The 17293-nt window shown below is 30.8% G+C and overlaps 1 protein-coding gene across 1 annotated transcript; it reads right to left on the bottom strand.

The window, feature by feature from the left end:
* Positions 1-3564: 3564 nt before the first annotated feature.
* LOC124366425 lies at positions 3565-8863 on the bottom strand. The gene is made up of 2 exons (XM_046822973.1): positions 8598-8863; positions 3565-4361 (listed from the first exon to the last, which is right to left on the bottom strand). The coding sequence occupies exon 2, from the start codon at positions 4334-4336 to the stop codon at positions 3950-3952; it is 387 nt and encodes a 128-aa protein (XP_046678929.1). The 5' UTR covers positions 4337-4361; positions 8598-8863; the 3' UTR covers positions 3565-3949.
* Between the last annotated feature and the right edge of the window lie 8430 nt (positions 8864-17293).

The following is a 17293-nucleotide window of genomic DNA, read 5'->3' as shown; positions in this document are numbered from 1 at the left end:
CTATGTTATTTAATAGCGTGTACTAGTATAGGTATTATATATAAACCATTAGAAACCAAACAACATAGACTGTCACAGATAGACTTTTCTACCTCACCACAACACACCATTGGTGGTTAATAAAATGTTAATCAAATTGCCCATATTTTAACAATATTCATTTCTTGTTTTAAAAATATTGGGGCATTATTTTATGTTTTGGTGCTAATGACAAATTTAAATTTGCAATCTAACAATATATCTAGGACACATCATGTACACTATTGAAAGAGATAATACACACACTATTGGACAAACTTTTGATTTTATATCTAATGCACCCCATTTTAAATGTGCTTTATCAATGTACGTTTAAAAAATTCAAAAACTTAAAATATATTTGCATGTATTTTTTGTCCTCTTTAATTATCAAAAGTGGGCTAAGTTTTAAATTTCCCAACATTCAAAGCACAATGCCCCACCTGAAAGTAGGCCAACTCAATACTTTCAGTGAGTGAATAACTGAGTTAAACGCAATACTAGCAAAAAAATAAATTTAGCAGCAACATTCTGATATTAGTTTTATTTGAAAGAATCTTAATAATCAGGTAATTTCTGTAATCACAACAGCATCACCACAATCTCTCTCTTATCTTTGAAACTTATCCAATTTCTCTGACTCCATCTGTATCTTCTCCCAGAGATCCTCTGTATCATCAATGACTTGACGGACACTATAGACCGCTTTGTTATTCCATTCGAACTTCTCCATTGCATCCTCAATGTCGAACTCAATATCCAGATGAGGTGGACCCCCTGCCTCAACCAGCATCTGGAACAGCTTCATCCCTAGTCTCTTCTCCACCTCTTCTGTCCCCTTCATCATCTGGTACACATCCTCTAGATTGTGGTAGTAGTCATACAACCCCCGTAGAGTCTGCTCACCATGGTTCCTGTCTGGAGTAGGGTGCAGCAAACTGTCCTTGAGAGTGTCTCCCAGTGTGAGAAGAAGATTTGGTGTGCCTTTGTGCAGTTTCTCATGCACTTCTGCTCTCATTGAAGTATTCATCTCTGCAGTCATTTCCGTCCCAAAACATAGTTTAGCTAAAAATACAATTCCTAACACCACCATATGTAACTCTTATAAATAAAAGAAACTGTAAAAGTTAACACTAAATTAATATAGTGATTATTGTTGTAGACCTTACATAACAGGTTCAACTTGACATGCTTAAAGGTGAAAAATAAGTTATTATTATCAATAGCTTCTATGTTGTAAAGTTTTTCTACTTTGGTTGTATTTGAAATCATAATTATACTATGTTTCTTTTTTTGCACTAGCAATATATAAAACTATTATATAAGATTTTAATGAATATTGAAATAGTTTTGTACATAAAACAAGTCCCAATTCAGATTTGATATGATTGAATCACACCAAGAAAAAGTAAAAAATAAGGACATAATAAAAAAGGCTGATTGATACTGGGTCCTCAGTATTGTCGTTTTGCTGATGTCAATTTTTGAGTAAGCAGATTCAAACCAGGTTGTAGTTCCCTACAAGAATAATGTTAAATCTTATGCACTTGTATGCCCATATTTTGTATTGTAGCATTATGGACGATAACTTATTTTAAATATATAAATAATAAACATCCAAACACTTTTTGTTTTGTTTTTTTTTTTTGTAAAGTACAAAATTTACACAATGAAAAAAATGTGTAAGACTTTTTTAATAACCTCTAAAAATTAAAAAAAAGCTTTTGGATTTGTATTAATTATATCTTTAAAATGAGACATCATCCATAATTCTATTATCAAAAATAAGATCAAAGATAAAGTGTTGTAAAACACAATTAGATTCTAAAATGTCATAATCTATATTTTGTAAGGGATAAGCAGTTGTATAAGTCATAAAGATAATAGGATAAAAAATATTTGGGGTTCAATTAGCTTTTAAAAGAAATGCATATAACAATTGCAATTAATCCGGTACTATGAATAGATTCCTTTGATATCCGTCTTTCTAATATTTACCCTGAATTTGATAAGTGACTTATGTATCTTAAAATTATTATCAGTGCTGTATAGAATTTTATTTAATCTATTTTAAAATTCCAAATAGTAGTTAGAACACAATGGAACAATTTTTACAATAGGGTATAAGGCTTAGTCGTTTGATTCTGAAGACTGTTCAACTGTTTTACTGCAGTCTGTTAAGTACAAATAACAATTTGGACAATTAGTCTGTATAATGACAATTTGGATTGAAATAGGTTCAAATCAAACATTGGTTACTTTTCAAAGTCAATCTAATAAAAAGTTCTTAATTCAGTAATCAGCAAACATAAACTCACCAATAACATGATATTTATTTGATTTCTGAGTTTTGAAATATATAAGCAGATGTATTTCTGTTTATGCAAAAAATATTGAAAAGAGTCTGAAAAAAGAGACAATTTGCATTGTCTAATGCACATGCAACATAATATTTTGTGAAACCAATAAAGAATTTCCCTAAATCTGAAATTGATTACCAGCTGCACAGGTTCTAATGAAGGGTGAACTGAGAGGACTTAAAATAGGTTAAACATACCAAAGTGATAACAGTTTTTACTGGTCATATTCATTAGTTTTGTGACCAACCGTCAGACACCTAAATAACAGTTACTAGAGTACCAGCCCTTGGTTTGCTTTTTCAATTATGTATATTATATATCCAATCAGCTAAAGTTGGTTAGTAGGTTGAGAATTACTTCCTTGGCAACACATAGGTTTTATAATAATCAGCTGTTTTAAAGTAATCAAAAATATTCTCAAAAGATTATCATTGGAAGTTTGAAAGTCTGTGGAGCAGAGCCTTAAAGTTAGATGTATTACAAATCTGCAAAATGCATGGATGAATGTAATACCTTTCAACTGATATCAAATGTATATATATATATATATATATATATATATATATATATATATATATATATATATATATATATATATATATATATATATATATATATAGTCTCTTAAGCAGTTCAAAAGAAAACTACAATTATCTTGTACAATATTTCGTTGTATTAACAACTTTTTCAAGTACACAATAATAACACAGAATAAAATAAAATATAAAATAAAATATATATATATATATATATATATATATATAAGATAATAGTTTTAGATACCTAAAAATGCTGTACAAAATTCAATATTTTTAATGATATAGATGTGCTAACATCCAATAAGTTAAAAAGACTAGAAGTCATCATTTAAGCCAAATATTCAGTCTTAACATCGTTAATTTAACTTTTGATTGTGTATCTAATAATTTTTAAGAGCGTCAAATTAAAAAAAATTCTACCTATAAATACCCATGATATTTATAACCCTTTTGATACTTTTCCACTTCAACCCTCATCAAAACCAACATAGATAAAGATTGATATCTGTCTTAAGGGAAATTTCTCTATCATTATCACAAAAAATGAGTTGCATGATAATACAATACATGTAGGCTATTGCCTCTTGAGCTTTTGAAATTTATGACTGTGAAATACAGAGCAGTATTGGTAAATGAATTGTTGTTAATAAAATATAAACAAGTAATAAATTTATTGATATAATACTAGCTAAACAGTAACAATACATTTTAAGATGGTAATAAAGTTCATGGTTTACTTGATTTAATTTCCAATTTTTAAGTACCAAATCTGAAACTACTGTTATTTAAAACGTATAAAAATGAGTATCCTAACCTCTTGCAATAAACACCATCATTAAAATAGAAAATAGGTTTTTTATTGATTTAACTTAATGAGATTTTTCTAGTGATAAATAACATTATTTATTAAAAAACGAATTAATTATAGCCTACTATTATACGATTTTTATGTAAAACAATTTCTTTTTAGTAAATAAAATAATTTTAAAAACTGCCACAAGTAATACTTAAAATGCACACTTAATATATTTTTTACATATATTTCTCCATATATTGTAGTCCCACACTTCGATTGCGACCTCTGATATAAATTATTGTTGTAGGATTTGCCACCCCACCCTTCATGGCACTCCAAGTGGCACAGATCTGTTTTATGTTAAACATTAGTTCATAGTATTTATCCTCACTCCACATGAACTTGTTCATAACTAGAGTTTCATTTACGGTATCCAGTTTAGAAAGTAACAAACCTCCATTTTTATCTATACTATTCACTGCGTCCCTCCCATCTTCGTCACCTTCTTTCAATCTTTCAGCAATTTCACCTAATGCAAGTTCCAGCTGTAATATCTTCTTCCTGAGCGAACCGTCACTATGGAATTCTGGGTCCGTGATGGCATTTGCAATTTCAGCATCCATTTTTATCACAGTTTCATCCAATTCGCTACACAAACAGTGCCAGAAAGTAAACAACACCAATATTAACTTTTGCATGTTTCAATTAATTTATTACCTACATATTCCAGTTGTAAATGTTTTACTACTAGAATTTTTTTTAACAGATTACAAAACTTCAAATCATTCAAAATAAGATTTATTTATAGGCTTTCAACTCCAAGTTCCGATTTACTTGATAAACAAATTTAATGGACCTGTATAAGTCAATCTGGGGAAAGGTTTGCTAAACAATAAAGTAATTAATAATTTAAGTGATTAAAAATGTTCCTCAATAACTTCTTGTGTGTAAGATGATTAGTTTTATTATTTAGGTGATTGTTAAAGTGGTTGTTATGAGAGTCAAGATAGCAGTTAATTTGTTTCAAATAAAAAATACTGATGGAAATATATATTGTTGGATAACAGATATTTTGTTTTAGATTAATGTTATGAGAAAATACCAAACGGTGTTATACTTTAAGTATGCCTATAAAGTTTTACATATTTTAAAAAATTGAAAAAGAAATTGTTTCCTTATCTTTTCAGAATAATTTTGTAAAACAAAGCAGCAATCTAATTATTTCAGAAACTTAAATGAAGTTACAGAAATAATCAAAAATTATTGTTGAAATCTATAAACTAATCATGAAGTTAAAATACTAAATTGACCATCAGTACAATATTTAAAAATCTAGAAAAAATGAATTTCTTATTTGCCAGTTTTCTACAACTATGTAGGTGTGAGGTCCTCATTATTGGACTATTCGAGAAGGTACTTTCTAAATTATTGAATATTAAGAAATATTTTATTGGAAACAATAACATTTATAAATGTTGTAGTTCATTTCAATTTAAAGTTATCTAAAAAAATATGATTAAATCATTAGCATAACATGTTTTAAAATCTATCTAGTAATTTCTGCCATCAGTGTGATTTACATGAAAATGATTTTAATATTGCTAAAGTGACTTTTTACAAATTTTAATACAATGTAAATTAGGAAATCTTAAAATTTATTGCAGATTTATACACTTGTATGTGATGTTCATTTAATGTAGAATTGAAACATGAGAACTGAAATGTCTTTCTTGTGTTCCCAATATGTTATTTAATTAATTGAAACTTATCTATTCCTTCATACTGTTTGCATCTGAAAACACTTTATTATTGTACAAAAAAATCATGTCATTGAAGACTTCTTTAAACACCTATCACGTACATATATTTATTTATATATGAAAAAATATAATATTAAAACTATTCTGTAACTGTTAAATAATCAGGTCAGGATCAGCTATACGCTGAAGTTCCTCAACAAGTCTGTTCCAAATCTTCCTGGTTTGATTAATCAGAGTAAAATATTCATCAATATCTGTAGAGTCCCATTTAAATATTCGAATGAATTCTCCGTAAGGTATTTGCCTCAGGTGTAAGGGTCCCCCACACAAATAGAGCTCCCATACAGCGTCTAATGCAGTGGATCGGTTCTCATCCACAGCCTGTTCAAGTTCTTCCATCTGCTCTAGGTAAATCATTGCAGTCCTTACCATCTCATGTCCAGGTCCATAACCTCGAGAAGGATTCTTGTAAAACATTGTCAAGTTTCTGCCAGCGGAGAAAAGCTTCTCCCACTGAGGCGTTATAGTAAAGTTTGTATGATAAACACCACATCCTGGTGGGGGCTCTGCTACCTGTTGTGTCACGTACAGTGGTACATGGAGTAATACCAACAATGGAACCATCGTACCACTACCATAAGTTCAACTGAATGTGTGTAACCCAACCTTTGACCATGTTTACACTTGCTGTAATTAGCCATTAGACCCCACAGACTGATAAGTGTGAGTGCTTTGATAAATATTCACGCTGCGTGTAAATGTTTCTCCTGAAAATAATTTCCATACTAGTAACTTTGTGTAGTTATAATGCATCAGACCATACTTTAGTAAAGCTCACAGAAGCTGTATTACAGATATATGAGTGCCCAGAACTGAGCAAAAGTGAGGACCTCCTTGATGCTGCCAAAGATTATCTTTATGACCTAATAAACCTTAAAGAGAATGCAAAGCAGGAAAAAGCTAAGAGTTTGAAAAAACTCAAAGACATATACTTAGAAGGCAATCCTCCTTTACATTTGAGGAATATTCCTTGGGGAAAACTAATTGAAGAATACAAATGGAATGCAACTCACATGAGTGAATTCCAAGATATCATAGCAGATACGAGAAGTGTTTGGAATGAATGTTTGATTCAGCTAGAAAAACATAAAAAAATCGATGAAATAATATGAATTTATCTACATACACAAACATACTATAGTGTCTTTTGTCTACGCAAGAAAATGAAGAGACACTATTTATTTGGGAAAGACATAGATTACAAGGAGTAGAACAAGTTTTGATGAAATTCACACTCCTTGGATAATGGGATATTTCCTATTTTAAATCTTGTATAAGTTCTATTACTATGTATTAAATATTGTTTATTATTATTATTGGTTGTCACTTTGCTAATCAAGCAGTCTGAGCCAAACATTTCAAACAACCAGACCTTGAGTAAAATCATATATCTTCAACATTTCTCCTAGATTATTGTATCAGATTCTGCGAGAATTTCCAATTCTGCAACAAGTCTGTCCCAAACATTCCTAGTTTTGTTGATAATAGAGTAGAAACTGTGTACATCATCAGAGTTCCAGTCAAATGCAGAAATAAATTTATTAAAAGGTATCTGCTTAAGGTGTATTGGTCCTCCGCAGAGATAAAGTTCCCAGACAGCATCCAAGGATCGAAATCTGTTGTCGTCTACTGCTCTCTCAAGCTCTTCAATTTGCTCTAGATACAACATTGTCATTTTGACAAGCTCATCTTCACAAGTTGGGTTGTTATAGATACAAGTCAAGTTCCTTCCTGTGACAAACAGGTTTTTCCATTCAGGAGCAATAATATGCCCTGTCTGTAGCTCTCCACAGCCAGGAGGCATATCTGTTGTTTGTGTCGCACAAAGCACTAATTGGACTAGAAGCAGCAAAAGATGGTTCATCCTGATAAGGATTATCAGAGTGGACGGATCTTTAAAAATACTTTGATCCCTATTGTAAATGCCAATGAACGGCTCTATGATTGAGACCATTAATACATCATGTGACAGTCAATATTTGAAATAGGGTAAACATGGTTTCAAAATCAGCTGTAATCCTCGGACTTGTTATCAGTGGAAGTTTGGCTCTCCAACACCCTCTTCTGGAGTTGTCAGGAGCTGTGGTGCAGATCTATAAGAATCCTCAGGACAGCAGACCAGAAGATCTCCTTGAAGCTGCTAAGGACTATCTGTACCAACTGGTAAAGCTAAAGATGTTAGTCAGGATCAACCAACCGGACAGCCTTCAGACCCTCAGGGAGGTTTATTTGGAGGGGAACCCTCCGTTTCATCTGAGAAACATTCCTTGGGAGAAATTTATTGAAACGTTCAAATGGGACGCTACCCACATTAGTACCTACCAGGATCTTATTGACAGCACCAGAAAGGTATGGGGAGAATGTCTGGAAGAACTGGAAAAACGCAAGGAGCCTGATGAAATCATTTGAAAGCAAATGGGTATATTTAAACACTGGTAAAAACTTGATTTGATTATATTCATTTTACTAATTATTATTTTATTATTTAAATTCTGTTAAAATTAGGATTGATATTTAAATGTGATTCTAAATGGTTTTACTGTCATAACAAACATATTTAAGCATATAGATGAATAGAAAGGTTAAACAAATGTATTCAATACCTCATTACACTTTACCATAACAACAAGATTACAAGATAACTTAATTTGAATTTGTTTAATTTAAAAAGGGTACTTTAGAAACTAGTTGAGAATTGCCTTGATTACCAAACAGTACCTAGTGCACTTTTTTTGTCTTCCAAGATCAATGCATCATTCTAATTTTACATTTTGTTGATAGAAAATTAATCAAACCTGAATATTTTCTTTAGGGAAGATGAAATAAAATTAACATTTTTATGACAAATTTAAAATTTCCAAATCTCAGATAAGTTTCTTGACTGAGAATGAAGAGAGTAACATAGATTTTTAAGTAATGGCATGCCATTTAATCAATACTTACAAACTTCACTGAAAAATTCTGCAATTTGATAAAATTTACGTTTTAATTCTTTACTTATTCTGAGCTACTCTTTATGTATTCTACAGATATAATGATCTTACAAAACTGAATGGGTTCTTACCAACTTGTTTGAGTGTAACAAATAAGAAAATCGATTTCCTAAAACCAGAGTCATCAGTAGGACTAGGCAATGTGAAGTTTTGTTAGGAATAACTCTTGTTATCACGCATAGGTGTGACTATTAGTCACTTCTTTAGGGATCACTCACTTTCTAGCTCTAAATATATATGGTATTCCCTTTTTATAAAATAAGAAGAGAGGACAACACAGAAAAGTACAGAACAATATCGCCGATTTTAATATATTTAAGGTTATCTAGAGAATTATTTTGTTCAGTTATCAACATAATATCAGAATAAATGACCCACTTATTGTGAGTCATATGGTTTCATGAGGATAAATCAATAATGACAGCTTTGGAGTATAAGATAGAACAAACCGTCAACAGCATGGTTGATGGTATCAGTGTCTGCCAGTAATTTTTGTATATTTTATGAAACTTACCATTCTATATCAACTTATATAGTAAATGCTTCATATATGTCAACAACACTGTCATCTTATCACCAGACAAGTATGTAAATATTACTGAAGTGAGTTCTTTCATATCAAAAATGTTAACTTTTGAGTACTGCGTCAAAAATGTCTTAGTTCTCAATGAAGAAGAAACCGCAGCTGATATTGGAACGCAAGAATTTGCTAGCATACTTACTCTTCTGACCATTAACTACACCAAGGATCTTTGAGTTATAGTCAACTTCGATCTCGTATAAGAAATATATTGGAATCCTTTGCAAAAACTGAGCAATGCCTTATAAACCATCAGAAGAACCATTGCTACTGGCACGACAGAGTCTGCAAGAGTTGTTCTGTTTGCGAGCTACTTGAAATATGGCAGCTCTTTAAGGAGGGTAGAAAAGTTAATCCTACTTCTTCATAAAGAGGGTAATAAAAATCACACCGTAATAAAAATCTTGACCAGGCTGGAGATACAAAATAGTTGCAAAAACCTTTTCAAGATTTGGTTGACAAACAGATTTTCTGCAGAAGAAGAAACACAAATCTAAGGAACTCAGGAATTGTGTGTAGATGTTTTTCAATTGGAAAACTTTTCTGTTACCTCATTCTGGATGAGTTGATAAGATGGAATGATCTCAGACATAACTTGAAAAATGGCTGGCTCAACAATCGTTCAACATGATAAATGAGTTCTTGTTGTAGAAAGACTGTATGAATTAATCATAATTAATTAAAGTGTTAAGTGATTTAAGTATTAAATATAAAAATTTTGTGAGGTCTGTGAAAATTTAATGATTTTTATTCAAGTTGTTTTCTCACTCTTTCAAAATTGGTAGTTAATTAGTACTTCAGTAGTTAATTTTGTTGTCTTCTTCTAATTAAATTTAAATCAGCTAAACAATGTGGCTTCTTCTTAAAAATACACAAAGGAACAATATAATAATGTACAAAAAGGCATACCTAAAACAGATTTAAGTAATTAACTTATAGGGCCATCCTTGTTTACTAAGATCCTAGGTTTGTCAAAATGATGGAACTTTCTCTTTTCATTCTGGAGATATTCAAGAATTGATACTATTAATGAGAATTTTACAATATGTTTGCAATATATGACTCCTCTAAATGTACTATATTAGGATATATACCCTTTCTCATGTGACTAATTAATAGGTACTCAATAAAATGATAATACATTAGGGTGAATACCTCTAATTGTGACCTAATTGTACCTTGTCCATGCATATATACAGTAACATTATCTTATGCTTTAAAGTTTGAAACTGTATTGTAGAAGTAAAATATTGGCAAACATACTTTAATAAAAATACTTAATACAAATTTAATTTTCTTTGAAGTCATTTAACAGTAAACTTACAGTGAATGATGATGAATATACAAATAGTAGACTACAGTAACAGTTCATTACTACTCAATGTATATTGGTAAAATTGATCAAAACCCATTACAGTTTTCCTTGATTTTGAACACCTATTACAAAAACTGAACCAACGATGAGTTGATTATAGCTTCACTGAAACTAAAAGAATTAGTTACAATAATATTATATACATCCCCTCCCGTAATGATAAGGTTGGCTTCACCATAAGAACTTTATGCTTATTCACCATGTAAGCTTCAGTGGAAGAAAACAGGCATCAGCTCAATCTGATTACAAAACAGTTTATTTATATGTGAATGTTGAGTTTGGCTCCAGTTCACCTTCCACTTAATGCAGTGTCTGGAGTCTAATGCTGTCAAAGACTTGACTCCTGGAGTCTGGAGTTATGTCAGTCTGAAGATATCCAAAAAATGTTGGCGATGGTAAATTCAAATAATATTTTTTTCATCATTTTGACATCAGAGATACCTAGACTACAAAATCAAGTGCAATGTAGGTGAAGACGCAGAGTTTATTTACAGTTTTGTTATTATAATGATAAAATAATTATATTTTATCTCAAAGGAATCATGTAAGGAATTCCTTTAAATTGTCTTTAATTTATGAATCACATAGAATAGAATACTAGTAATAAATAAACTGAAATAAATACATTAATTTTTAAATGGTAAAATGTTTTAAGATTTCATAACAGTTAAGATGTAACCCTCTATCTATACACTACAGGTATGTTATTAGTGCAACTATATGGCTTAACTCAATATTAAAGTTCTATTAATTTTCTTAATTATAAGTAATAGTTAATTAATTATTGAAACTTAAACACTCACACCACAACATTATTCTCAAATATATCTAACAATCTTAACTTTTAGTGTTAAATAAAAGTTCATTAAACTGTTTATAACTAGTTAAATGTTAAATTGGGTAATAAACCTTGAAGTTTGATAAAATAGTTGTTGAATTATAAAGTATACAATATTTCAAGAAAAATGTGTGGAATAAAATATTTTCCAGTTCGGTATTAAATTTGGTATCTAAGTTTTAGTGTTTAATTCTGGCAGTAGTATACAGTGTCTCTCTTTTAGCCTTACTTGAATTATGAATAGTTTAACTAAAATACATTTATTTAGTTTCATTTTTACTATATGCTTTTTTAAAGTCTGCATTTTGGATATGACAGACATGAAGGAGTACAGTGACAAAATTCTCAGTATATATAAAGATCCGTCCTCAAGTACTTTGTCGAAATTACTTATGTATGCTTTCTTTTATTTGGATGAAATGTTCAAACTGGAGGAAGGGATAGAAGAGGGGAAAGAGGAGTGCAAAAACTTTCTGAGACAGTTTCATGCAGATGGGGGACCTAAGCATATCAACAACATTCCCTTGGGGCGACTAATGGAAGTAATGAAGTTGAAGTCCAGTGACATCGCTGAGATTGAAAATGTGATTGAGAAAACTAAAAAATCTTGGTCAGATTTACAAGAAGCCCTCAGTGAATTAAAGCCTGAAAATGGTGATCTTAATAGTCCATGACCTTATTAATTAATCTTAACTTATAGTTTAAAACCAATGTAGTTTAATAATTTTTGAACATAATTAACAGTGCTAAACGGAACAGTGATAAAATTGTTTTATTCATTTTGTTTATTAGAATTGTCTCAAAGATTTTACACATTTTTCATACATACTAATTATATGTTTTATATCAGCTTTTGTACATTACTGGTTGTGTTCAACAATTCAAAGCTCATTTGAAATCATATTTTAGATGGCTTTGGTTGAAAATATAAATAATAAACCCTTACCTAATTAACAGTAACACATTATTGTTCATAATAATATTATATAACTTTATTATAGAAATAATGTTATATAATACAGTTATTGTTAATCATAATGTCAAACTTAGATTAATATTCAAAACTTAATGATAAATTAAGTAACAACTGAATTATAGACTCTGGATTTGTATTTATGAACATCAAGGGTGGATGTAACCCATAGGCACCGACTTAAGAAAAATTTTTGGGGGGGAGGGAAGTGACTATAGAGTCACATTGTATGGAATATATGCTTTATGACTATATGTATCATACAATATATACCTATATGAAAAATGAACACAGTCTGATGGGCATTGAGAACAGCAATATTGTTGAGTTTCTTCTGCCCCATAGTTGATTGCAGGTATGTTTTAAGTCTATGAAATGCATCGAATAACCTTTTGGCTGATGCAGTCGTCACCAGTACAACTCGTAGAAGCTAAAAAGCTCCATAGACTTCTGGAAGAAGTTCATGCACTAATTCATTATCAACCATAAGTTTTCTATCATTCATTGTATTTAATGATTCACTCCTCTGTCTGGCGATGTTCCCTAACATTGACGGATGGAGATGGAGTCTGTAAAGATTTAAGTTATTTTCGAAGAATTCCTGTGGTTTCTCTAGTCTGATGGTATTTACACCTCTTCATTGACAGCTGAGACTGACTCTTTCTCCACCATTAATGCTTTATGTAGTCCAGTAGATCGAAATCTCTCATTAAAACAATTTTTGATAGTGTTGAATATTTCAAAGTAAATTCTTTGGAAATAATCCACAGGGATTTTGAATAAGTTGAAGTTCTTGAAGGTTCTTTGGTATGAATCGCCGCTGAGGTAGTTCAGGATCTTCAACGCTGTCAAGCTTTTTGTTTAGGCAATCATCTCAGAATCGTTCAAATTCAGATAGCTTTTCTTCAAGGATTTCAAGTAGGCACTTTAGCTTTGATTCCACCTCTGCATCACCAATCTTGGGACATTGGATACTGATGTTAACTTTCTCTACAGGATCCATCACATGACAAAACAGTGAAAGGAAGAAAAATGTATTGAAGTGAAGTATATTTTCAAGAAACCCAGAGCATTTTGAAACAGAATCTGAATTTCCTTCTTGGGAAAATGTTTCCAAAACATCAAAATGTTGCTATAGTGCGTTGTTAGTCTGAAAATGTTGTTGCTTGATCTCATTGTCCACCTTGTTGGACAAAGTGGATGCAGATTTGCTGAATTTGTCATCATAATTTATGGTTTTTAATATATTTATTATTTTTGGTGCCCTTATCGTATTTATCAAATCTTTTGAAAGTCTTATTGTGTCTCTCATGACAGAAAGTTTTCTCAAACTGTCTTCTACGGCTACGTTCAGCAAGTGTGCTGCACAGTGAATATAAGTAGCCAAAGGCTGCAAATCAGTAATTAATTTCTGCAAGCCTTTGAACTCGCCACTCATGTTTGATGCCATCATAGCACTGACCTCGTAACTTGTCAATTGGAAGTTCAAGTCGTAGAAGAATGTCCATACTATTTTAAACAAAGCTATAGCTTTCGTGTATGTCACGAAACCAATAAAGTCCTCATTAATATCGAGATCATTACTTACACTACAAATTCAAATTGCAACTTGTTCTTTAATTTAAATGTCACTTTTTTCGTCAAGCAAAACTGAAAAGTGCTTACATTTATTAATTTCTTTTACAACAGTATGCAGAAAAGTGTCTGCTAATAGCTGGATTATTTCATTTCGAGTGTCATGAGACAACCATTTATAACTTGTACACCTCTTCCATTCCTTAAGCTCATGAATGTTATTTTGTCTCAAGTTGAGTAGTTGCAAAAGTTAGAACTAAGCTCGTCATGTTCACGTATAGACCTTGGTGGCATAGGAACTTTAATGAAGTGAAAATAGCTGTAAGACAAGAGCTTGCCTTCTTTATATTGGTAATCATTTGTTCATTTAACTGAACCACTACACTTGAACTAGAGAAGGAGGCCATTTTTGAGATACTTTCTACATGTGTTTCAGAATTTTTGTGGGCTTTAAACTTTTTTATGGCTTTTTTCCAGTTATTAAACTTGATATGGATCAAATTATTCTCCTTCTTCTTACTAAATTGTAATAACCTCTTGGAATTTGCTTCCCTACATATTTTACAGAATATCTTATCAGTTGGAGTGTCCCATTCAATCCACTTAAAAGTCTTCAACCAAGAATTTTGGAAAGTTCTCCCCTTGCCCTTTCTTATTGTTTTATCATCATAAAAGGAAGTGAGAGATGTTGGAGGTGCGGTAGGTGTAGGAAGTGAGGATGAAGAACTAGCGGTAGAAGTGAGGTTAGCTGAAGAAATTGTCGATAACGATGATGTGCCGCTGAAGTTTAGCCTCAGTTTTTTCACAACAAATCTATCCATTGTATCAGTTTTATACTATACTATACTATAAACATTATCGAAATTGAACACTACTAATGAGCCATACAAGTTGTTTACTAAACACAATATATCAAAAACAAATGTGTCCAAGCTAAATAATCGCCCAAGAAACTTTGAAGTTGGTGAACGGTTTTGATATATCACAGCCAAAGGCACTGCGACAGACTACGAGACCGCTGAACTGATAATTTTGAGTGCAGTAGTGGTGAGGAGAGAGGAAGCTCTGTCTGTGTCAAGTATTGCCAACTCCTGCTATAAATTGTCTCTTGTATCCGAATTTGAAAACGAGGTTGTTGTTAATCCACAAGTGCTTTTTTTATTATATTGATGAGTGTAGCACTTTTGACTAAAAAGTCATCATCTAGTGAAAAGTTTAATTGAAATGAAAGCTGTACTTTTTGAAATATTAGAATACGTACAATCGAAAAATCCAATGACATAAGAGATTTCTCTATTTTTTAATTAATTTTTGACGTGACAACGTCTTAAATTAGGTTGCGGCTCGGAGTCACTCATGAAAAAGTGTAACGCCCGGTAACGTTACGATGCCCGTCCAGTGGGTCCGCCGCACGGGATCCGCACGGGATCCGCACGGGATAAAGCAGATAACTGTGGGTCCGCTGCACGGGATAAAGCAGAGATTCGTCATTTACAACAACTACAACAATAAAGGTAAATAATTGTACACTGATATTTCATTATCGTAAACTATGATTGATTGATAGATTGTTAGATTGACACAAAAGTTGAGAAACTGAGTTTATAGGTTATGTCATACTATTGACAAATGTTGATAGTGTTAAGTAAATTATTAGTTTAAATCACTCTGCAATCAATCGTAATTCAATCGATTGAGAAGAAACAGCGCGTATTGCTAGTCAAACATTTAAAATAACAAATTATAACCTCTAACCTGTCATAACAGTGCGACCAAACAAACGAACTAAACCGACCAATCACCACGCGCGGAGTTAGAATTTAACTGTGTTTAGCAAGAATTTCAAATTCCAATTTTAGTAAATGTTTTATTCAACTTTACCATTTACAATAACAAATTTTAATTAATTTCAAATTATGTACAATGTTTTAGTAAACAAAATATATTTCTATAGTTAAAATTTGTGCAATTCTTATTTTCATTCAATTCCTTGTTCCTATTGTGCAATTTAATAATATTCATATCAATAAATATTCTACCGAGAAAAAGACGTTGTCACGTAAAATCTTCGCCCGTAAAACCGACTTTACAGGCAACCATAATTTTTTTTTATGTTCTACTAAATTCACATCCATAAGATTTATATAGAATATTAGCAAGGGCTTATGTACGTTAAATGAAAAGTTTAATTGAAATCAATGTTGTACTTTTCAAAATATGTTGATTGAAAAATCCATTGATAATGACGTGAGGGGTTTCTCTATTTTTGAATAATTTATTTATGTTCTACAAAATATCAATACATAAAATTAATATACAATATTACCAAGGGCCTATCTAAGTAATTGAAAAGTTTAATTAAAATTATTGTACTTTTTGAAGATATAAAACAATAGTTGAAGAATTTCTATATTTCCTAATTTATTTTACATATTCTACTGAATTTCCATCCATAAAATTTATAAACAATGTTAACAGTGCCAATCTAAAAAAAAAAAAAAATAGTTAATACATCCGATACAAGGGCATAACTAACTTAATTGAACAGTTTCATTGAAATCAATGTTATACTTTTTAATATTTTAAAAAGAAAAAAATAGAAAATCCAATTTGTAAGGAATTTTTCTATTTTTGAATTAATTTTCTACGTTCTACTGAATTTCCATCCATTAAATTTATACACAATGCTAGTCTTTTTAATTTGCTCTTTTGATGTTGAAAATCTAATTTTTCTAAATCGAAAAACTATTTGATGGTTTCCAGATATGCAAGCAATTGATTTTTGTACACTTTTAGGTATCCAACTCATAGATATTTTCAATAATTTAAGAACAGTTTAAAGGAATTTTTCATCAACATATGGTCAGGGGGTTTATGTAAAATTTAGAAACTGTTATTATAAATATTGTTGTATGTTACATTATAATAAGTTTTTCAGTAAAATTAACCATCTTAGTAAAATTAAAAATAATAAGTGCCCTCATGTGGAGAACACTTCTGTCTTTTGTCGAGGTCTGTCACTAGTTTGTAATTCATACCTCAAAGTAGTTAACCATATTTTTCTGTTCAATATTTCTTCAGGGAACTCCAAATTAAATTAAATATTTAGTTTTTTTGATAAGATATCTAGTTTTACTATAAAAATTCTTTTGATATCAGATGTAAGATTTTTTGTAGCTGCTAAACTTTAAACAATTTCTCCACTGTCTATATTTCAGTGAACATTTACTGAAAATTTCACTTCTGATATTGAAGGTTTTTAAGTCATCTAAAAGCTTAAACAGATTTAACAATATGTTTAAGTAAATGTTTTGCATCAGAAAGAAAAAATACAGATATTTTGAAAAATATATAAATTCTACCAAACACCCTTAAGTTAATAGTATAGGCTAACACACTACGTTCTATAACAATATTACATTATAT

This window comes from Homalodisca vitripennis, chromosome 1, assembly GCF_021130785.1.
Source record: "Homalodisca vitripennis isolate AUS2020 chromosome 1, UT_GWSS_2.1, whole genome shotgun sequence".
Classification (NCBI taxonomy): domain Eukaryota; kingdom Metazoa; phylum Arthropoda; class Insecta; order Hemiptera; family Cicadellidae; genus Homalodisca; species Homalodisca vitripennis.
This window is presented reverse-complemented; position numbering and strand designations above follow the sequence as displayed.